The following is a 23,360-nucleotide window of genomic DNA, read 5'->3' on the forward strand; positions in this document are numbered from 1 at the left end:
GGTCCAGGGATCAAGTCCCGCATCAGGATCCCTGCCCAGTGTGGAGCCTGCTCCCTCTGCCTGCCACTCCCCCTGCTTGTGCTCTCTCTCTCTCCCTCTCTTTCTCCCAAATAAATAAAATCTTAAAAAAAAAAGGTAATCAGTACAAACAACCCTCACTTTACATGGTTCCAATATGCACGAATTGCAGTTACCACAGTTTAGTTAAAAAACACAGTCCGCCACTGTGGGCCAGTTCCATTCATAGGCAAGATTCAGATTTTAGTTACCACAGTATATTTACTATGAGTGATAGCATGAGGTTTGTACTTTGCTGTTGGCTCTCCAGTCCATAAATCACCATATAAATAATAGATATGCTTCATAATCAGTGACCGGTCACAGCACGTCTTTCAAAGACTGTTGGTGATTGATCACTGCTCATCTGTTAATCAGTTCATGCAGACAACAAAGCATGGAGTTGTGTTAACCACTTGTCTTCTAGTGACAAACACATGTGGCATTTTACAAACACGGATAATGAAAAAAGGGAACTGTCCAACAGAGATGTAAGTGCAGCAAAGAAATGAAAATTGATAATGCTGGAGGCCAAATCTGAATCAAAGGTGAATGGACTCATCAGAGAAATAGCTGGTTGTGGGGATACTGACAGGTTGCTGTTTGGAGGTGGTACAGATAAAGCCAGAGGAACTTAGTGAAGGCAAAGTCATCGACATGAGTGAGCCAAGTGTTCGTGACAGAAAGGATGAAGAAATCCAGAGAAGTGATACCAGGAAAAAAAAAATTCACATTAGAAGGATTCTCAGAGATATTTCATGACATTCGAAGCACAAGGGATAAAATGTCAGAAGCTGATCCAAACTGAGAAAGGAGCGTGACAATTCACCACAGTGAAGAAAAGAGGCGTTGTGCGTTATACAATAAGTATACAAGCACTACTAAACCTTCATTCTCAATGTTTCTAATGTCTTAAATTAGTATACTATATAAATATTAGCCTATTTTTTCATTTCCCTATATACATTTATAACCAATAGTACGAAAGTTTGTAATGCTTTAACAAAAAAATATTGAAGGTCATGGAACAATTGTAATTTTTCCCATTGATTATGAAGATCACTTAGCATGGTTTTAGCTTGCACGGGCATTTTGAAGGTCCCCCAGTACTATCCAAATGAGGCCTGCCTGTTCACAAAGCTCACCGCTCCCTAATTACTTGACTACATTTTATTATTACCTGTGCTCTTGCAGTTATTTCTATTTTATCGATATAGTGGAAATACTGCATAATGGTCCACATCTCTTTCCAACTTTATGTTCAATGACATCATGTAAGTAGCTTGAAATTGTCTGTGGTGGGAGTTGAAACACTATAAATCAGAGTTTGGTTTATTGCTTTGTTGATTTTCTAGACTTAGGTGATGGAGAAAATGTTAATGCAAGTTAGAAGTGTATCATGTCTGCAGCTGTCCATTGTAAGTAGCACAAAAAAAAAATGAGAGAAGGCATGTTTCCCAATGTTTGAAAACTATCATCAAATTGAGCAAAGAATTCACTCATGTCATTGGCAACAAGTGAAGTTCCAAGATCTGTCTTTGCTGTTTCACTTCAGTCTTAAATGTAAAAGAAAAGGACAATGAACATTCAGGTCAGAACTGCCCTTGTTCATCAATAACATAAGCAATTTCTTTGCTAAGTGAGATAGTAATCAAGTATTTATTCATAGCCTGATTTTGTCAAATTGTGATTTAGCTAGAACCAAAGGTTGGCTATAGATACAAGAGTTTGACAAAACTCAAGAAACGCATCCTGCGAGAATTGGGTATATGGAAATAATCCTAAAAGTATTACATATTTTACTATCATTTGTGTGCCACATTCTTTTTTTTTAAAGATTTTATTTATTTGAGAGAGAGAGAGAATGAGAGATAGAAAGCATGAGAGGGAAGAGGGTCAGAGGGAGAAGCAGACTCCCTGCTGAGCAGGAAGCCCGATGCGGGACTCGATCCCGGGACTCCAGGATCATGACCTGAGCCGAAGGCAGTTGCTTAACCAACTGAGCCACCCAGGCGCCCCCACACTTTTTTTTAAAAAGATTTATTTATTTATTTTAGAGAGAAAGCGGGGGAGGGGCAGAGGGAAAGGGAGAGAAGCTGACTCCCTGCTGACCATGGAGCCCACATAGTGGGCTCGACACGGGGCTCCATCTCATGACCCTGAGATCACAACCTGAGCCGAAATCAAGAGGTGGACCCTTAACCGACTGAGCCACCCAGGCGCCGCTGTGTGCTCCACTCTATTAATTACATTTATAACAAACTTATGTAGGTACATATACAGGCAGCCTTCGTCTGCCATCTCCTTCCTCAGGCAGTTGTCAAACATTTACCAGCACTGGGTTTAGAGAAGGTGGTGAGGGGAATTTCCACAATCTTTGGAGTCAAGTGGGGTCTTGCATCTCAGCACTGCTTCTTTCTGTGTTATCTGAAGTAAATTATGGAGCCTCTCTAAGCCTTTTCTTTCTTCTGCAAAGTAAAAAAAAAAATTAAAATCTTGGCACTGGAAGGGGTTGTTGTGAGGAGGACGCCATGTCCCTCCCCTTCCGGCTGCCAAATCCTCTTAAATCTGATTTCCTTTGCTGGAGATGAAATGATCCACACATTGTTGGACTACAGCGCAAGTCTATATGGCAGCTGAGGAATGGATGGATGAAAGGATGTCTTCCTTTGATTCCATGATAAACCAACCAGTTTAAGTAGTCCAAGGATTTGCTGAGGCTTGGAATCCTCTCTCATTTTTTCAAAATCTATCTACCGAAGTTAGAAACGTCTCACATTATATTATCAGTGTTCATGGGACATAGCCTACCCTGCCCCTATTTCTGTTTTGTTACTTTCATTAAAGTTACGGGGCCAAACTTGAGAGAAAAATTGGAGAACACTTTCTCCCCCTACTGGCCATACCACAATGAAGCAACACGGTAAGAAACAGAATTATTAACTGTCAAAACAGAAAGGAAACTCAAAGAATATTCCAGCAGACTGGTTACCCACAAACTAACCTGGCCTGCAGATAATTTGTTCTTAAAATGAAAAAAAACTTTCAACCCCTAATTCGTTGCCAGTATTTTACCAACATCCATTTTCTCAAAAAACTATAAGTTGATACACATTGGGTCAATCATCTAGCATGCATTTCCCGCTCCCTTTGGACAGGGCTTGACTCTCTCCGCTGCGCCACAGTCCCCACTCTAATTCACATACTTAGGTCATCTGCCCAGCCCTTGCTGCTTGAGTTTGCACCCCCAAACTCTCTCAATTTGACAGTGAATAAACTGAAGCCCAAACTTGTTCAAAACCATACCACCTAATTAGTACCAAGGCAGGTGATAAAATTTGAACCTCCTAAATGCTATTCAGCAAGTATTTGTTGATTTCATTCATTCATTTTGCAAATGTTTTAGTGCTTACTATGGCCAGGCACATAGTAAGTGCCAAAGATACTGAGTATACAAGATAAAAATGGCCTTTGCATTCAGAGTTTAGTTGGTGGGAAAAGCAGACAGGGAATTAAAAGAAATATGATGAAAGTGACAAAGGCAAGGATGGGGGCTATGGTGTCGGGGCAGCACAATCCCTGCTCTCGTCGCCTCATCACCTGGTTCAATTCAATCAGCATGGGGAAGACAATGCAAATATTACTAAGACTTATTGAATAATGCCCTCCAACCCTAGGGTCCACATTTACTGCACATTCACTGGCACAAGTGCTAACCACTGGGGAAACAGCTATAAACACAGCACTTATTAGATGAATCCTACTTACATGCATGCCCTCTAAATTATCAATCATTCTTCTCCTCATTCACTCTGGCTTCGAATTACCATCTGCAATCAATGCACAAGGCCAAGAGGAAGTCAAGATCAGCAATAGTCACAAGAGAGTTAACAGAGGTGGGCAGCAGTTGCTTGGCAAGCGACATCTGTCTGCAGAAAAAGTAGTCAGATTTGAGCTTGAGTGATGGGGAGACAGGATGAAAGCTAAACTAAGAGTAGGAACTACTCTTGGTCAGCAACACTCCAAAAGACAAAGGAATTACCTATGTGTAGGACATAGACATTATTCAAACTAGGTCCTTTGAAACCTGGGCTCTTTGGAGAAATGACCAATTCCAGATCCAAGGCCAGAAGAATACAAGGTGAGCCTAAGACACTTTATTGGGCCAGAGAACAAGGAAACATTGAGACTAATGCAGTGATGTCAAAAGGATTCAGTAAACTAAAATTAATTTACTGAATAAAGCAAAATCCATGAATCCATAATGATTGGGGGGGGCGGGGGAGGGAGGGGGAGCAAGCTCAGGGAGAAAGCCAGAAAGTCTTTCTTCATAGAACAATGATGAATGATGCTGGGTAATGAATGTACAAGGAATGACAAAATTGAAAATCAGCATTTGCAACCCCCAGTGTAATAACTGATTCAGACAACAGACATCAAGGGATGCTAAAGCCACTGAGGAAGATGTTATGCAATTCCCACAGTGCCACCCCACAGATGACAGTGGAGAGATCTGCTACCAACCTTTTATCCCAGTGTCATGACTGATAACGGACAACCTGAAATTATGTGTTTCTTGATGTGATGCAATAAGGATACAAATAATTCAATGAACAAACATTGAAACTCATCAAGCCACTAGACCGAACTTGTACTTTACAGAAAAGATAGAGAGGAACTAGTTAGGGTGAAGAAACAAATTCAGAATGTAGGACATTCTAGCCTAAATTCTTAAAAAATGTCATAAAAATAGAGGACTGCTCTGATTTAAGAGTAATCAAAGATACATGTCATAACCAAATGTAATGGGTGAATCTTGATGGGTTCCTGTAGTTGAGGGAAGAAGGGAAGAGTTATAAAAGATACTGAAACACCTGGGAAAATTTGATTATGGAATGGACGCTATAAAATCATTAACGTGGCTGGGTGTTATGAAGTTTTGTGGTTCGTTGAAGAATGTCATTGAGAATGTCATTCTTACCGTCTCAATGCTCGTGGTACAAGTTGGAAGTCTTGGGATCTAAAATTGCTTACATTATTTTAACTATCTGAACACTTACATTTCAATGAGTTTTCAAAATCTGTTTTTCTGCATTTCCCAAGTATATTGTAATAATGTATTATTCTTATGATGGAAAAATATGAAATGTTAACATTTTATTTTTTCTATTTCAAATGACCATACTTCTAATTAGGGAACTACATGGGTTCTCGTAAGATAAAATAATGCCATAAAATAAAAAATTGACACAAAAGTTAACATGAAATGAATCACAGACCTAATAAAACTTAAAACCATAAAACGTCTGGCAGAGAACAAAGAAGAAAAGTCTTTGCAGCTGTGAGATAGGCAACAGTTTCTTAGGACACAAAAAGCACAAATGGTAAGAGAATATACTGAGAAACTGGACTCTATCAAAATTCAAAGCCTTTGCTCTTCCCAATACCCTGTAAAGAAAATGAAAGGACAAGTCACAACCTGGGAGAAAATATTCGTAATACAAACGTCTTGACATAGGACTGGTAGCTAGCATCTCTCATCTGAACTATTTCAACAACCTCGTCATATCTAGTCTTCCAGCTTCCCCTCTGGCCCTGCCTGTCTGCCTGCTTAAAGTCCTCCCAAGGCATCCCATTAACATCTGATATTAAATCTAGACGCCTTTCTTTGGCAAAGACCTACATGCTCACCCCTCTAGTTCTATCTTCTAGCTTCTGCTCCCAATCGCATGCTTTTTCTTCAGCCTCACAGGCCACTTTCCTGGTTTGCCCATATTAAAGTCACTGAATCAGTATACTGTATTTATCCCACTTACCCTAAGTGGGCTTATTTGCTTTCAATCTTTCCCTCCCACTAACAGGAAAGATTGTTAAGATCAAGAGAAACTTCTGTTTTGTCCCCTGATACATGCCTAGTATATAGTGCTTGAAACATGGTAGCTGCTTCATGAGTGTTATTGAATGATTCATGACACCTACTGTGTGCCCGGCACTGTGCTAAGTGCTGACTGAATGGTTTATACATGTTGCTCAGACCTTTCATCTCTTTAAAAAAAGAATTTTTTTTTTTACCTCCCTTGATCCATTTAAAATGGCTGAGTACTTCTTGGTACAGGTATCCCCCACTTTTCAAAAATTTGGATTATGGCACTTCTTCACTTTTAAGAAAGACTTTATCAGTACCTGTTTTTGCTAACCAAAAGAGGATTTCGGTTTTTATGAAGAGGCAAAAAGGGAAGAAAAGAGCCTTCAGCAGGTTTGTTGGCAGAAAGCCATAATAGCGGCAGCGCTCCAGAGCAGAAAGAGCGGCCCCCCCAAGCCCCCTCCTGGGGAGCCACACTCGGCATCCCAGCACCAAGCAGTCATAGCTTTGACCTGTGTTTGTAAACATCTGTGCTGTATCTCCATTTATTTGGTAGGGCTGTGTCCTGAGGGATCAGAAAAACCTGAGAGAGCTTATTTTTGGCATCTGGGAAAGCTCAAAAGCTTTTCCATTAAAATTAATGGTAATTGCTTCTTTACACCATTTTGGCTTACGAAAGGTTTCAAAGGCGTGCCCTACTTTCCATAGTGGAGAAACTTGTCTTCTCAAGAAGCCAATTTACTCTATTTTCAAGTAAATTACAAAATCTGGATCTCATCTATATGTAGGATCAGTGCTTTGGGCTAAACGGAAATCTTCACATTACTTTGAATAAATCACACCCACAAGAATGACTAAAATGAAAGAAAAAAATATGATGTGTGAGGACATAAAGTAACTGGAACTCTCATATTACTGCTATTGAGGGTAAATTGAATTTAACACTTTGGAATATTGTTTTAGTTATCTAATAATGTGGATACACCCTATGACCCAGCTCCATAGCTGCATATATGCCCAAAGGAAATGCATACATGTGTTCTCCAGAAGATATGGACAAAAACACCATCAAACAAATTATTATGTAAGCACACAAGAAAAGAACAATCAAAAGAACACTATACAGCAATGGGAATAAATGAGCCACTGCTAAACACAATATGGATGTATCTTACAGAAAAAATGTCGAACAAGAGAAGCCAGACACAAAAGTGCTTATGTCATACTTCAATTAAAAGTTTGCCGAGAGATTATGTATTCTCACTGTTCTGGCAGAATGCTCCCCCCAAAAACTCTCCTAAACTTCAATCCTTGAAGTATGAGATAGTATTTGAGGACCTAACTTAAATTGGCCTACTACAACTATATTCTTTTGAACTGTTTGTTTTCGTAGAGAGAAAGAGAGATGGAGCGTGAGTGAGCATGGGGGTGGGGAAGGGCAGAGGGAGAGAGAGAATCTTAAGCAGGTTCCACGCCCAGCACAGAACCCAACGCAGGGCTCGATCTCACGACCCTGAGATCATGACCTGAGCTGAAATCAAGAGTCGGATGCTCAACCGACTGTGCCATCCAGGCATCCCCTTGAAGTCTCATGTTTTACATCTTAAAAATATGTGTGAATTCCCTACTCTTCATTCAAGCATATTAAACAGAAATATTTACCTCAAAAAATATTCAAGGAAACAGTATTTAGGGGAAACAGGCTGTGGGTATCTTGTGGATGCAGGACTTCTGGCACACTGCCCCAGGCCTCAGTTTAAAAAGAACTGGTGCAGGGGTGCCTGGGTGGCTCAGTCAGTTAAGCGTCTGACTCTTGATTTTGGTTCAGGTCATGATCTCCTGGTCATGACACTCAGCAGGGAGTCCTCTGGACGTTCTCTCTCTCTCCCTCTGCCCCTCCCCCTACTCCTGCACACACTCTCCCTCAATCTTTAAAAAAACAAAACAAAACAAAAAAGGACTGGTGGGAAGTAGATTAGTTATGATTAGACAGCCTCATTCATAGATGAGATTCACCACTCAGCAGTGGGACTCCGGACAACTTATGTAAATACTTTGAACCTATTTCTTCATTTACATAATGGTGAAGATAATAATACCTATCTCACAGGTGGTTTTGAGAATTAAATGAGATGACTGATATAAGTTAGGTACTAAGTGTTACTACCCTTTTCCTTCCCTCCCCTGTAAGCAGTCCTAGGGTGGAAAAAAAGGCAACAAGCTGTTTGCTGCAATATATATATTTTAATTCAAAGTGAATCGACAGTAATACACCATAAATTCTTATTTTGACACTCACCAAAATAGTCACCTGGAAAACCCGCTTTTTGTGACAAAGTACAGAAGGCTTGGTCACATTTAAATCACTGAGAACTAGAGAGAAATACTAGCGCAAACCGTAATAGACATTACATCCATAAAAATTTTCCCAGTCCTTATTGTAATATTGCACAGTGCAATTGCTACATGGCAAACTAGTGTAGCATAGAAAAGCAAAAACAAACCAAAGAAAGAAAGCCACAAGTCTAAAATTGTTAAACAGTTAACAGTTCAAACTTAGTAATCAAATCTATTATCATTGGGTTCATTAAAACAAATCTTCCTACACCTTGCAGTGTATGATTTAACTTTTACTTAACACAAACCAAGATTAAAATTAGTAGTAGAGAATTGAAAAAGTGAAAAGGCTTTCCTACTACAGTAACATATTTAAACACCCTGAAGGAAAAGAAAAGTAAGTATCAGGGTATTCGGTAAAAAAAAAATAATAATTTGCAAATTAAAATAGTATGCAAATATGCAACTTGGAAGTCATGCAGTGTTTTATTTAAGAAAGCAGTAAAACCAAAGAAAACTGGTAAAATGGTTTTAAAGAAGGTATAAATCCAAATTCTTTTGTCGATATGTTGAATTTAAAAGTTAGCAGGATTTTGACATTTTTAATTTTTTAAACACATTAAAAAGCCCATGATTAGAATCGGTTAAGAGCAGTGTACTCAACTAGGGTACGCCTTTATCAAACTTGACTATTACGAAAACATTTACTGTCCATTTAACAAGACCATCTGAGTCCTGGAACTGAAATACAGAAAATACGACATTTCAGGGTAGTAAATCTGGCCCTGAACGAATATAAAACTGCGCCAGTTTTGTACCTGTTGTACAAACAGAAATCAATCCTTTGCACTTGGTGTTTCTGAAACATCCGCTGCCAGCACTGATTCTTTTCCAAGAAGCGAGCAGATACCAGTGATCTGCCGGACCATATAAATAAAAATTAATAAGCTGTGGAGGGCAGCAAGTTTACTTAAATAGTGACTCCATAAATTTGCCATCTGTAAATAATCTTTTAAATTAATCTTAGGCTACTCCTTTTTTCTGTGTAATATATATATGTATATATATTTCTATTTATATAAAATGCATAGAATTGATTACTAAAAACACTGAAACTTGTGGGGAAAATTAAGTCCTTCATTTTCAGTGTGACTAAAAATGTACTGCTGGTTTTTTTATTTTATGATCTAATACTGTAATTTTTAAAATCAATTTCAGGCACATTTATTTCATTGATGATTATTAAATAAAACACTGCTTGTGTTAATGGAGTAAAGAAAAGTTTATCCATTATTAGCTTATTGTCAACGCTGTATTAGAGCCGTACTAGTGGTATGCAATTCATTTATCAAAGAAATGCTGTAAATCCAAAACATTTGCAGAGTTTTACACTCAAATGCTTTGTACTGTTTATTCCAGTAAATGCTGTAAGATTATATTCCAGATTTTTAAGGAAAAAAAGTTAAGTCAAGCCTGCAAGATACAGCTTTCTCAAGTGTCTACAATGCCAGTATGAAAATAAAAAATTAAGTTACATTGATACATCCAAGTTTTTTATATGCAGTGATGAGCACAAACATTAATAGAGATAAAATACTGATGCAAATAACACACCCCAAAATAACATATGCAATTATTTTCCATCATTTACAATACAGTAGTTACAATGACACTCCAAACAGAAAAGCAAAGTAAAAAATCAAAACCCCAACTTCTATTTCATGTAATTAGACTTATACAGAAATTAGAAGGCTAAATAACAACTAGTTAATCACCTAATTTCACAGCTATCTGAAGTGGCAATCGTTATATAGCAGCTTATCTATGATACATTCAAGATAAATGATACAATTTATTACTTGCCCATAAGCTAAAACACAGCCTGTTTAATACCTTTCCTTAAATTCCACCTCTACACTACAATATACTTGAGGTCTATGCAAAAAAGTAGCTACCTTTTATATAGGAAATGGATGATTAAGTCTTTGGTGCTGTAAAAGCAACTTCATTTAAACATAACCACCAACCACCAAAAAAGAAAAAAAAAGAAAAAGAAAATAAGAAGGGAAAAACCCAAGACACACTTCCTAGGAAAGAAAAAGCATGTAATTTCTGTCCCTGACGGAATGTATTAAATAAGCAAACACCACCAACAAGCAAAACAAGTACTACAATGTAAAAATACTTAAAAAAAAGAAAAAACCCTCTCACATGCATAAATGAACAATTGCACACAAAGAACTCACATCTTTTCAAGCTTCAATAGTAAATATTCTGCTACTATTTATTAAATACTGCATGGTTTGCCCAAGCTAAGATGAAACCACATCATGAATCAATGAGCATTTTGCATTTTCTTTCATTACCTACTCAAAGTCATGCCTACTGCACCTCTAAACATTTTATTAAATCCAATTATACAGCAAACACTCCCAAAATAAACTTAGATTGTATTGCAGTTTCACTTAACAGTATATAAAATGCTGTGTTGTGACAGATATCAACTATCCATTAGATACTGAATCAATTTTTCTTAAGCACTACTAACTGCTTGCTTTTCTTGAAGCTAGATCATTCTGAAAAATCAGACAGCAGAATTCAGCTATAGCAAACATGCTGCCCTCTTAGTAAGGAAAAAACAGCTACAACCTGAAATCATACCACACAAAACCAAAAATGAACATTACTCTATCAAAAGAAAACTAAAGAGTAGATCTGAATTTTAAGTGCTGCAGTCCTCAACATTTATATATAGGTAATAACATTAACAACCTCAAATATTTAAGGCACTATGTGTGGGAACGGTTTACAATGCAGCTGAGATTATTAGAACAACATTTAAGAGCAAAGTCTAGGCAACATTTTGCCCATGCAAAGACACATGCAAATGTAAAGAACAATAGCTCAATTTCTTAGGTAAGGGACCCAACATTTATACACTAAGACACAGATAATACAATTCACTTGTATGCTGTAATTCTGACATATGTGCATCTGTTGCTCTAAGTCTGTACACAGAATGGCTTCCCAAATGTGGATGTGTCTTGCACTAGTTAGAAGGCAATTTTATAAAAAATAGCAGGAGCAAAACTGGACTTCTGCTCCCATAAGTCACCTGTCTAGAGTTACTACATAAGAAGATAACATGACCAAAGACAAGTTATACCAAATGTGCAAAACACAGTAAAAGTGAGTTTTTTTTTTTTAAAGCTCAAAGTTGTTTAAATTGCACCCAAGTCTACATGATTCAAAAATAATTTTCTTGTGCCATGGCTAATATTTATTAAATACCATGTTTTTATTTTTAATCAAATGTTTATATCATTGAGCTTCCTCAATATACTCTTTTTGAGTGTTCACATATATGGATACTGGCTGAGTTTTGTTGGACTCAATGGAAATCCAGTATATGCAGGTGATGCTGCAATGTAAGAATGTGGTGGGAAGATTGGTTTGTACGGAGTCTGATGAATGGTTGGGGATGGTAACAGACGGGGATTTATGCCCACTGGGACTTGGTGAACTATGCCACTGGGATGCGAGATATTGTAAGTTGGATGCTGTAACATAGGTCTTGAGGTACATGGAGAGGCTAAGAGGTGGGCCACTGGTGCAGCACTACTGAGGGGAGCTGATGATGGGTATGGAAGTAGAGTAGGCTGTCCTCCAAGATGCGCATTTCCAGCCAGATGGGCATGCATGGCTGTGTGATTGGGACTTCCATGAGAAAGAGTGAATGGATTACTAGTAACACTAGTAGGGATATAAGCTTGCTGTCTTCGATGTCCGAAGTTTCCATTCCACTCTTGATGCCCAGATCCAAAGTGCTGAATCTATCCAAAAACAAATGAAAAAAGACTGAATACATATTTTATAAGTTAAAAAGAAAGGAAGAAAGGGAAATTACAATACACTCTGTGACTGATCATCCAGAGGATCTCTCAGATCTCTACTTCTACTCAGCACAGAGAAGAGTGAAATATCAATTTTATACATACTAGTATTAAACATGTTAACATTTATTACCATGTATTTGATAATATTAACACTGCCACTACCACTGCTGCTGGGACCACCAGCCCCTCCCGTCACTACTAATCACAACCATCTGGGGAGCACTTATTTTACAGAAAGCTAACACTGTACATATGTGACATTATTTAATTCCACAACAACCCTACAACATAGCTATCATTCCCATTAACTGTGGTCCAGATTTGTTGAAGAGACCTGGCTGAAGTAATATACATAGTACTTGGCAAAGCCAGGATTTGAACACAGGTCTGACGCCAGTACCCGTTACCTTTTCTTTCCCAGAGTGAAACACAACTGCTGAGCACAGTACTGACCAGATGGAAAGTACTCCGTAAGGTAGGACTATTACCACAACTGACACAACAAAGGCAGCCATCAATCCATTAGTGTGCAATCTGAGTGGATGGGTCTGAGACAACAGACATACTAAAAAATCATTTAAGAGAATCTAAAAGCCTAATGTTTCTGAAGAATTCAGGTTCTAGGATAATCTGCTTCATTATCCTATTATGAGGCCGATTTCTCCTTAGTCACGTGAGATAATGAAAAGGGATACATTTTTCAAGACTGTATACAGTGTCAGAATCTTTTTTCCTCCAAATGAAACATTGCTGATTTTGAATCCCAAAAACTCTTAGAACTTCACAAACCATACCTGACTGAAATTCAAATGCTGCTGCTGGAATGCTGATGTCAGTTTCTGCTGACGATTACCCACCGTGGAAGGCTGGTTTAATCTCCCAGGAGCAGATCGGCCTTTTATTAATGGCTGGCATATAGAATCTGGCAACGAACAAAACAGAAGACAGTTGATGCTTTTCCCTTCTCATATAAAAATTAGAAAGGTCTTTAGATATTTTACACAGTACTGATTTGACAACCTTAAAATTAAATAAGAAGATATCTCATGGTTTCCAGCACCAAATGATATTAGGAAAGATTTCCCTTCTATGACAGATTAGGCAGGATCAAGTTGGAAATTCAGAGATGACTTCTGGCAATGTTGTTCTCTAAGGTTCCCCAATTAAGACTTTTTGAAGGGCTAGTCAGGGAAATAGGGCGGACTCAGTTTACCTGTGTTTGCCATATGCTCGTCGGCATTTAATCCATTCTCTAGTCCCATTGGTGGCACCACAACAGTACAAACAGCTGGTTTGGTTTCCGTGTTGGCCGAGCTCACCAGTTCTGTGTTTTGATGAGCATCCTCCACAAAGCTGCTCTCTGCAAAGGGACTGTCGTGTCCCGAAGAGTCTGACGTTGGAGAGCCATCCACAGTATCACAACCACTTTCCTGTTCTTCATCTGACATACTATAAGAAAGCATTTTTATGAATATGTTTTTCAACATTACATCTAAAGTTAAGTACTATCCCGGCTCCACTAAATTAATAAGAATCTTACTCAGTTATTTCATATCTAATTACAACTTCTTCCTTGTCCAGTAATATTTTTTTCATAGACATTCTAGACTCTCACATTAATTCTCTATTCAGACTGTTAACCTTAATTCTATCCTGTTTAGGTACATCATTTTGGAACTTTATTTTCTCTCCTTTCCCTTCCCGATTGATTCTTAGTAGCGGTTCATAAAATTCCACTTTACAAACTCCAGAAAAATCTCATCAAGACACTACAAAAGATGCACTATTCTGGATAATTTAAATGAAATGTAAAAACATATAGTCATGTGACCTGAATATTCAAATTAAATTCTAATGTTAGGATTCATATCTTTAGTGGTAATTGGGGTCCTTTTAACTAAACAGTTATCTGAAAGGTCTTCCCCAGCTCTCCAAAGGCCTAGCCAAAGTCCCATTATTTCCCTTCTCTTCCTGGGCCCCCGAGGCCATGACAATTTCTCCCCTCTCTCCGAGAGCAGTGATGGTCTATTTTAATCATTCATTTCATACTTAACAATTTGAAGCATCTTATATATATATATATATATATATATATACTTTTAGTTATATTTATTTGTATTTATATGTAATATTTTTATATAGACATATTTACAGAGATGAATATATATATTATGAATATATTTTTATATATATATATATATGCCAACTGCCAAACCATATTATAAGCAATTCACAAAAAGATGTGTTAAAACTTCTTTACATCTTCCAAAGTATTCAATACCATACTTCCTGACTAAGGAAAAAACAGAAAACAAATGTGTAAAATTAAGACTTTTTTTTTTTTAAGATTTTATTTATTTATTTGACAGGGAGAGACACAGCGAGAGAGGGAACACAAGCAGCGGGAGTGGGAGATGGAGAAGCAGGCTTCCCGCTGAGCAGGGAGCCCAATGCGGGGGCTCGATCCCAGGACCCTGGGATCATGACCTCAGCCAAAGGTAGACGCTTAACAACTGAGCCACCCTAAAATTAAGACTTAAGGATTTTTTCAAATTTTGTTTCCACTAAAAAAAAAAAAATTTTCTGAAAGTTGAAATCAAATGTATTTCACAGAGATCTTTATGGCTTATGTCTTCATGTGTTAGTGTATCATGCTGACAAGGAGAAGCTCACTAGTTTAGTGGCAATGCAACTCCCTGGCCAAAAAAAAGAGGAGGAAAGGAAATATGGATAAAACCATGCAACTCAATCACCAATGAGAGAAAAAAGCCATATTGGATACTTTATTGATAGTGGGTTATGACTTTATTATGTAGAAATTCCTTTTATTTTGCCAAAATGTTTATTTTGCTCTATGTTCTTATTCCAAATTTAAGTAATAATTGTAGTCTATGGAGAACTTGAGGACATGGCTTTTTCTACCCTTTCAAAAACAAATGATTCTTTAAAAATCATTTATTAAAAGCTGAATTTTTCATTTAGATGTGTTCTACAACAGTAGAAAAAAGTAAAAGAAAAGTATTACTTAAAACCTAAGTTTGTAAAAAAGTGATCTGGTTAAAAATTATGTTCAAGAGAGAAACCACTGTGGTAAATGGACAGGCATTTATTAACGTAAACAACAAAAGAAATTACAGGCTTTTTAGCAGACATAGTATTTATGGTATGCCACCACTGAAATTCCCTTACCTGTTCGGTCTCTTGCAAGGGGATGGGCTGGACTGCCCGGAGGAGCTGGTGCTCAGGGTACTGTCAGGACTACTTAATGAACACATCCGATCAATATTCAAAGTGCTCTGGCAAGCTTCACAATCCAGACTATCTTTACATCTAGTGAAAGAGGGATGAGAAAACCACGGGTCAAAAAATGAGAAGCAGCCAAAATTTACATTATTTAATTAAGGATATGAAGCAGTTCAGAGTGCCCTACATCAACAAAAGCCTAAAGCTTACTAATACAGGAGAAATGCTATAATAATCATGTTAATTACTATTCAGGATGTTTACTCCAAAGGACACTGACAGACCAGGGATAAGTCCCAGAAAGGTGTTTTTCACCACACCAGAGGGCGCCATCACTATTTAAGGTTGCGGCATGAACACAAGGAACTGTTTTGGCACTTACTCTCTGAGTGAGTGTCTCTGCGCTGTCTCCTCCTCATCAGTGTCACTGCTAATAGTAATCACACTCACTGCAGGGCTTGGGGAGTCAGCAATGATGATGGTTTGCCGCTGTTTGTCGGAAACTGATGAGTCAGACTCCTGCCGTACAGATGTTTCACAACAGTCTCTCGCCTCTCCTTCTGAGTTATGATTGTCCCGTGTTTCTATACAACGTACTTCCTCGACATCTTTCCCATTTACTAACTTTGGAGAAATAAATGTAGAATGGGGGACATTCGTATTCTGCAACGAATTACTCCTGCAATCAAAGGAATAACGTGTCATTTCTATAATCAAAATATGTACATGACATTTTTCTAAGACATCTGTTCAAATGAACAATGTGAAGCTTCACTTGTTCCAGATCATGTATATAACATACTAACATATAGATCGTTTTATAAATATATTATCTCTGGAAATATCAGTGTAGATTGAAGTTACATACATTAAAATGGTCATTTCTTGGTAAATGGGGCATCTGAGTGTCTAAAATTGTCTAAGATTATACGTAGATAATAAATCAAAAGGGCAATAAAGACAATCTTACCAACTGAAAGCATTTATTTCCTCTCTTCCTGGCTCCCATTCCATTAGTTTTACCAAAATACCTCTGAGAAATTGAGAAGGGGAGCTGGCTTAGTGTTTGCAACACAGCTATCAAAGAGGTCATTTTGAATAAAACAGAGTGACCCTTTAGTGTACATGCAAAATTTACTTTAAGCACTAATTTTCAAAATGCAGAGGAAAGTTAAAATACTGACACCAACCTGTTCTGGCACAGTTTATTTTTCTTTGCGGTGGCAGGCTGGGGCCAGACAACATGCGCAATGCCCACGCTAATTGGCTGCGGGGCCGATAAAGTTATCTGATTGGTTAGAAGAGGTTGCGGCATCACTGAGCTATAATGATTACTGTGTGAAATCATTTTCCTAGGGAGAAAGTTCAGAAAAATTGAATCCCTTCTATACCAAGATCTATTCTGCAAACTTCACAAGCAAGTATTTTTGTTTTTAACTTACCCCCAGTCTCCGAGCCTTTGGGAACCAGCCACCCCGTCCGAAGTTAATGCGGTAGTAGCGGGAGCCATGGGTGTGACCTGCTGCCAGGCAGGTACGAGCATCTGCTGTGTTCTGCCAGACCACGTCTGCTGCACCAGACGCAAAAGAAAAGCCAGTTAAGTTACAAGTAATTCAGCATTACTACAGCTTAAAATCAAAAATACATTACAGTAACAATCATTAACAATTATGTAAAAGTTAAAGCCAAAGACTACAAAAGATCGAATTCCTGTCCAGATCATTTTTACTATTTCTCAACAGCACAGGCTGATATATTACAAGTGGATCAGTGCCCTTACTTGAGTATAAGGAAGACAGCACATATGCAAAAATGACAAATTATTACCAACCTGAGAGAGAACTCCTGGTCGGATCTGTAGTGGCTGTACAGCTGGGGCCTGAGTTACAAGTGGAACTGTATTATCTACTCTTATTGAATAACTAGTAGGTTTACCATGTGTTGCAGGAATACCTATGAAAAAGAAAAATCAAAGAAAACAAAAAGAGTTCTTACAAACTATTTCTCTGAGTTAACTTACAAAACTCTTTTTAAATTCAAAGAACTTCTAAAATTCTGATTAGGATTTTAAAACCATCTCCTACATAAAATGTTCATAACATTAACAAAGCAATCTGTTAAGAAAGTGAGGTTCTTTCTATCTACGTTTGTGGTACATCATTCCAAAAATTGATATAAAGCTACTCCTTCTACTGCTTTAAAACGCATACCACCAAGTTGAATCATTTATTTTTCTTGAAACCTCCCATTCCTTTTAAAGTTTGCTATTCTAGCTTTATTTCCTTTTCAAATAGTTTTGCCACTATGATAAAGGACATGGAAAGGTGAATCTAGCCCAACATCCTGATCTTCTAGCAAGTAATGTACATCTTCTCATATAAACTTCTTTAAAAACTCTAAAAGGATCTTACACTTTTGTGTAACGATACACTTCCCACCAAAGGGGGGGAATGTATCGTAACTTCACACTTCAATGGCCATGATGGCTTAACATGATTCAAGAAAATTCAGGGATGACACACTCATTCCAACCTCCAAAGGAAAAGCAAAAATAATCTTTCATGATGATACAGCTGAGCTTTGACCAATGCGGCTTACTCTACTAGTATTCCTAGTAGAAAGCTACTGCAGCTCCAACACAAACATGTTCCACTTTGCTCGCCCACTAGGAAAATTAGAAAGCAGAACTGCCAGTCATGTTAATCCTATTAATACCTCTGTGTCATATACTGCAAAAGTACCTTGCAAACACTGTCTTATATTAAACTTTGAGACAGTGAAATAGTATCACCCCAAATGAGAACTTTGACTCAACAAGATTTTAGGGACATCCCCCAAACTCAGAAAGCTCGGTTATGAGAATAAATTCACTACTTCACAGTTCCAGTCTCTTGTAGCAGTGACTTTCAATATAGGCTGGCAGATTATTTAAGTATCATCGGTTTTTGCATCAAAGTGATCTTAGGTGTTTCTGATCAGTCATAAGAGAAAAATATTACAATTGTTTTCTTTTACTACTGAAAAATAACCTTATAATTTTATTGCATAAATACATTATAAGTGTTAATCCTAAAGAGAATGTGAATTTGGTTGTTTGTTTATCTTCATAGAGGCTCTTCTCCCACTACCAGGGTGTTCTACCCCGAGCTCCACCTAAAAAGCTAGGATTAAGTTTAACAAAGATCTACGGATTATTTTTTTTTAACTGACCTTCTTACCCTTCCAAAAAGCATGTCTTGATCAGCAAATTCTCCAAGAAATGGAATATAAGCACACCCAAGCAGTGTAGATATATGGCAGCAATAGACAATCTCATCAGAGAAAAAAGAATTCACTTTGACAAGAATGAATGGACAGGGCGAATTCTAAAATTCCAACAAAAATCAAGTTGCCCTTAAATTCTCCTCATAACTGATGCCTTGTAATGAGAAGAATTCTCCTATTATCTTCTTTCCTCATGAGATCTAATTTATTTTTATCAAATTCAACGTGGTTAAGATCCCAATTTTCTATACAGTTATTAGGTTAGCTAAAACTTCATCTTTGTTTGATTATATTTGCTTTAATACCTGCACAGCAGGGCACAAAAGCTTAAAGACTGTTCTAGTACAACAGGAGAATTTTGTTGAAATCTACTTGATTCTAAAATAGCAGTTTTCAACCAAAGGGGATGAATAGCCCTTCAGGTTGCCAAATAATGTTAAATGCTTGTTTAATACATACTCAAATTTGTTAAATAAAAGCCTGGCTAAGTGTTTCTTAACCTAAAAAAGGTACACTGTCATGGCTATAGTAGCTATATATCTAGATCTACATGTTATATGTATAATATGACAATGTTACGGCTATGGTACGTAGATTATCTATACCCATGGAGAATATATGAAAGGCATGATGAACCTATAGACACTGTAGCCCCAAAGTAAAAAATGTCAAGTGGAACAGACATAAAATTTATTTAAAAATACAAACTATAATGGTGCCATAACTGCTAACCAACAGCTGCCCAATAACCATTTAAAATGTTTCTTCAAAATGGATTGGCAGCACATTATGAGGGAAAGCAGTAAGAAGACCAATATTGGGATTTTCTACAGAGATACCAAAGCAGATTAGAGGGAAAGCTTTCATTTCTAAGCATCACTATACTAAGACAAGAAACAAAGAACCGACATATTTATAGAACCTACATGTTCTGCTACAATGTACCTGTTACATAAGCTAACAGGTATTCTGCTTTGTCTTACTGTTAATTCTAATTCCAAAATATTGTTCTTGACATTTAAAAGGTTAATGAGTCTGACGGTATTTCCTTTTCTTTGTTACCCCTATCCTGAGCCACTCATACAGCTGTTGGCATATGTATAGAAAGGTTACTAATCTTTTATCAACTGTAAGGCACATTCAAAGAGAAAAGATTTCTCTGACGCCTCATTGGAAGTTTAAAGAATGATGCTTGACTGTGTTCAGAAATGTGTCTCACAAGTCTCTTAAATTTTTGCTACAAACAGAAGGTAGACTCTGAAAAAAAGAGCTGCTATTCTCAATCTTGATGAGATACCCCACACTGTAGGTGAGTGACCCTCAAGCTGACTTTGGTACACAGGGGAAAATTATTACAAAAGAATCTGGAGCGCCTGGGTGGCTCAGTTGGTTAAGTATCCAACTCTTGGTCTCAGCTCAGGTCTTGAGCTCAAGGCCGTTAAGTTCAAGCCCCACATTGGGCTCCACACTGGGTGTGGAGCCTACTTAAAAAAGAACTTAAGAATCTATTCGTTAGTACACAGTAAAAACTCATCTAAGTGAAAACGCATCTGTCAAAAACCAATTTACATGATAACTGATTAAAAAACAAAGAAGCATCAGTCTTGCATGCTCAAGTATTTAGAAGTAAAATGTCTACCACTTACTATCAAACAGTGTAAGTATGTCTAGATAGAGCAAATAGGGCAAAATGTTAACACTTGTTGAATCTAGAGTAGAAGGCATTATGTTATTCTTTGAACTTTTCTATAGGTTTGAAATTTTTATAATAACAATTGAGGAAAACCAAAGAAATAAACACAACAGCATCTTTAAAAGCACTGACATCATGATGATGTGGGTTTTTTTTTTATTACCCCTAGCCATGGGTTACTGTCACAGATACTTACAGACCACCTTGGCACACAATTTCATCTTAAAAATCAATCATCTAAGCTCTTGTTTTTTATCTTCAGTGCTACAAATCTTTCTCTCGATGAAACCTTATACGAAAACCCAATATATATAAAAGATGAAAATAAAGCTACCCTGGCAGAACAAAAATGGCTGCAGAGTGAACATGTTTTCACATCTCTTATTACCAGCCAATCAAGTCAACAAACATACCTCAGTGCACTATTAGGCACTGTAGGAGATACGAGAACTTTAGAAACGTTGCTCAAATCCTTAAATCAAATAAAAATTTCAAATAATGTGCAGAATACAGAAATACTAGAGCTAGAACTCTTAAAGCTCTTATCTATTCAGCCCATTTCCTTTGACTAAGGCTGAAAACAGGTTACCAGACTCATCTAGAATAACAGTGCAAAGAGCAGAGAAGAGGATGGTATCCCAGGCGTCCTGACCGAGCACCGACTGCTTTTACCAACACTACTACGCAGTACTACCACCACACTTCCCAGAGTCATTTAGGGCCTCATTTGTAGCTAACCTCTTGCTTTAAGACAGACGTAGATGTTAAAGCCTAGCAAAGACAAAATGCTAGGAAAGGACCTAGAAAGTCACGTTTTATTCTGGTTATTCCAGCCATAATATTGGCTGCTACTGTCCTTTAAGAACCACTAACAAGTGCCTGGTTTGAGAATTTATGGCCTCTTCAAAGGTATTCTGCCACTCATCTCACCTGAGGTTTTAATTTGCTTTTTATCTAAATAAGGGACATAATCTAATCGAGTCAAAATCAATCTCCCTTTTTTTAATCCTAAGGTATGGGCAAAGAACAAGACTCTAAAATTTGGGGACAAAATTCCTTTGACCAGCCATCAAAAAAAATGAAATCATGCCATTTGCAACAACATGGATGGAACTAGAGGGTATTGTGCTAAGCGAAGTAAGTCAATCAGAAAAAGACAATTATCATATGATCTCACTGATATGTGGAATTTAAGAAACAAGGCAGAGGATCATAGGGGAAGAGAGGAAAAAATGAAACATGACGAAACCAGAGAGGGAGACAAACCATAAGAGACTCTTAACCTCAGGAAACAAACTGAGGGTTCCTGGAGGGGTGGGGGAGGAGGGATGGAGTAACTGGGTGATGGACACTGGGGAGGGTATGTGTTGTAATGAGCACTGGGTATAAAACTGATGAATCACAGACCTGTATCCCTGAAACAAATAATACATTATATGTTAACTAATTGAACTTAAATTTTAAAAAATTAAAAAAAAAATTCCCTCAACCAAAATTTAAAGAACTGAGTTCTCAGTCACTTTAATGTCTGGTAAGAACAGACAGATAAAAGGTACTTACCTAAACATCTGGAGCTGTGATAACCACTAACGGACAACCCCACAGCTTTCCAAGCTCGTTAATTTCTACTAAGGTATTTCATCATGCTAGACTCTACAGGAAATCTCATTATCATATGACCCATTTTGTTAATGATGATTACAGTGGAGCTCCGGTCAAGAGAGGAATGTCACTGGTCTAAAGGCTACCAACCAGCTTAAATTTAATTCAAATGTGGCACTAAATATATCAAAAACTATGCAACACATTTAATTACTAGATGCCTAAATTTGTTTAAAAATAATGTATGCCTAAGTTCAAAGTGTAATTTAAATCAGGGAGTACCTTGAATAGCTGGGGGACAGATAATCAGGGTCTGCTGAAAAGCATCACCACAACCAAAATGAGCAGTTCCGGCCTGTAGAGGAATTCCATGGTGCGCCACTGAATGAGCGGACGTGGTTAATGCCTGAAAGGATCAGCACAGGCGGCATTATCCTGAGCAGTCTTCTAACTGCCACACGCATGCTTTACAAATGCAATTTGAATACACTTCTTAAAATCATACTTCTGATAAAATGGACCCAGAAAATGGACTGATAAAAATGGACCCAGAAACTGATTTTACTCAACTTTACTTTTCGTAGAGTTGCTATACAGAAAGGCAGATGTGATAAAATAAATGAGCTTCAGCAGACATGCTCTGATTGTCACCCTGAAATATTCGAGATTTCACAAAATAACCAGTGAGACCCTCACTGGCACGTGACTTCTAACTGCTGACACGAGACTTCTATATACCTCAAAAGCAAAATGAGCAATCATAAGAAAAGGAGTATAAATTATTAAATACTCTAAGTTCTTACCTGATTTCTTAATGTGCCAATTTTAGTAAAATTTGCTGTCAGATTAGCAGTACTTCCTGAAGCAACTGGTCTTAGAAGGGAAGTTTTATTGTGATTATTTGTGTCACATGAGTTTGGGTGGGACTTACAAATATCCATAATATGAAAACAGGACTTTACACTGCAAAAAAAAAAAAAAAGGAAAGGAAAGGTAATAATATTATTTTAAATGTTTAGAGTAGTTTAAAATTTAAAGTTTCCAAAAGAAAAAAATTTCTACCAGAAAACCTACAAAAGATTGAATTTTAAAGCAAGTGAAAGTATCTTATATCTGCAATATTTTCTAAGACATCAAAGCAATAGTGAGCATTTTTTGACTAGCACAATTTAATTTTATGACCGCTGCCTGAAATAATTTTTCCTAAATTTCTAGATCTCTACATTCCTAAACTACTGGTACAAAGTACATGGTTATCATGTTATTTTCAAAGTGCTTATGTATGGAAATCATTAGATATTTTTAACTGTTGGGGATAGGGATGGGGAGAGTAGTTGGGCTTTATAAAAATACCAATTTTGAGGGTAATCCATAATAATTAATACTGGTTTGTCCCTGTACCTTC

The 23,360-nt window shown here is 37.3% G+C and overlaps 1 protein-coding gene across 6 annotated transcripts in view; it reads right to left on the minus strand.

Annotated features, from left to right (window-relative positions):
- Window positions 1-8,144: 8,144 nt before the first annotated feature.
- Window positions 8,145-23,360, minus strand: part of HIPK3 (homeodomain interacting protein kinase 3) — a 90,054-nt gene continuing 74,838 nt past the window's right edge. For 3 of the 6 annotated variants that reach the window (XM_028087728.2, XM_028087730.2, XM_028087729.2), the window contains exons 7-17: window positions 22,759-22,918; window positions 22,238-22,361; window positions 17,228-17,349; window positions 16,839-16,966; window positions 16,587-16,748; window positions 16,367-16,429; window positions 15,779-16,075; window positions 15,343-15,483; window positions 13,367-13,602; window positions 12,948-13,075; window positions 8,145-12,090 (exon numbers count right to left, since the gene is read on the minus strand). In XM_028087728.2, coding sequence (XP_027943529.1) covers window positions 11,614-12,090; window positions 12,948-13,075; window positions 13,367-13,602; window positions 15,343-15,483; window positions 15,779-16,075; window positions 16,367-16,429; window positions 16,587-16,748; window positions 16,839-16,966; window positions 17,228-17,349; window positions 22,238-22,361; window positions 22,759-22,918 — 2,038 coding nt within the window. In that variant the 3' untranslated portion in view covers window positions 8,145-11,613. The remainder of the gene's footprint in view (window positions 12,091-12,947; window positions 13,076-13,366; window positions 13,603-15,342; window positions 15,484-15,778; window positions 16,076-16,366; window positions 16,430-16,586; window positions 16,749-16,838; window positions 16,967-17,227; window positions 17,350-22,237; window positions 22,362-22,758; window positions 22,919-23,360) is intronic. The other 3 variants (XM_028087731.2, XM_028087733.2, XM_028087732.2) reach the window with 3 other exon arrangements.

Source organism: Eumetopias jubatus, unplaced genomic scaffold (assembly GCF_037043125.1).
Source record: "Eumetopias jubatus isolate StellerSeaLion01/CBP00866 unplaced genomic scaffold, mEumJub1_p1.0 scaffold_13, whole genome shotgun sequence".
In the NCBI taxonomy this organism is placed as follows: Eukaryota; Metazoa; Chordata; class Mammalia; order Carnivora; family Otariidae; genus Eumetopias; species Eumetopias jubatus.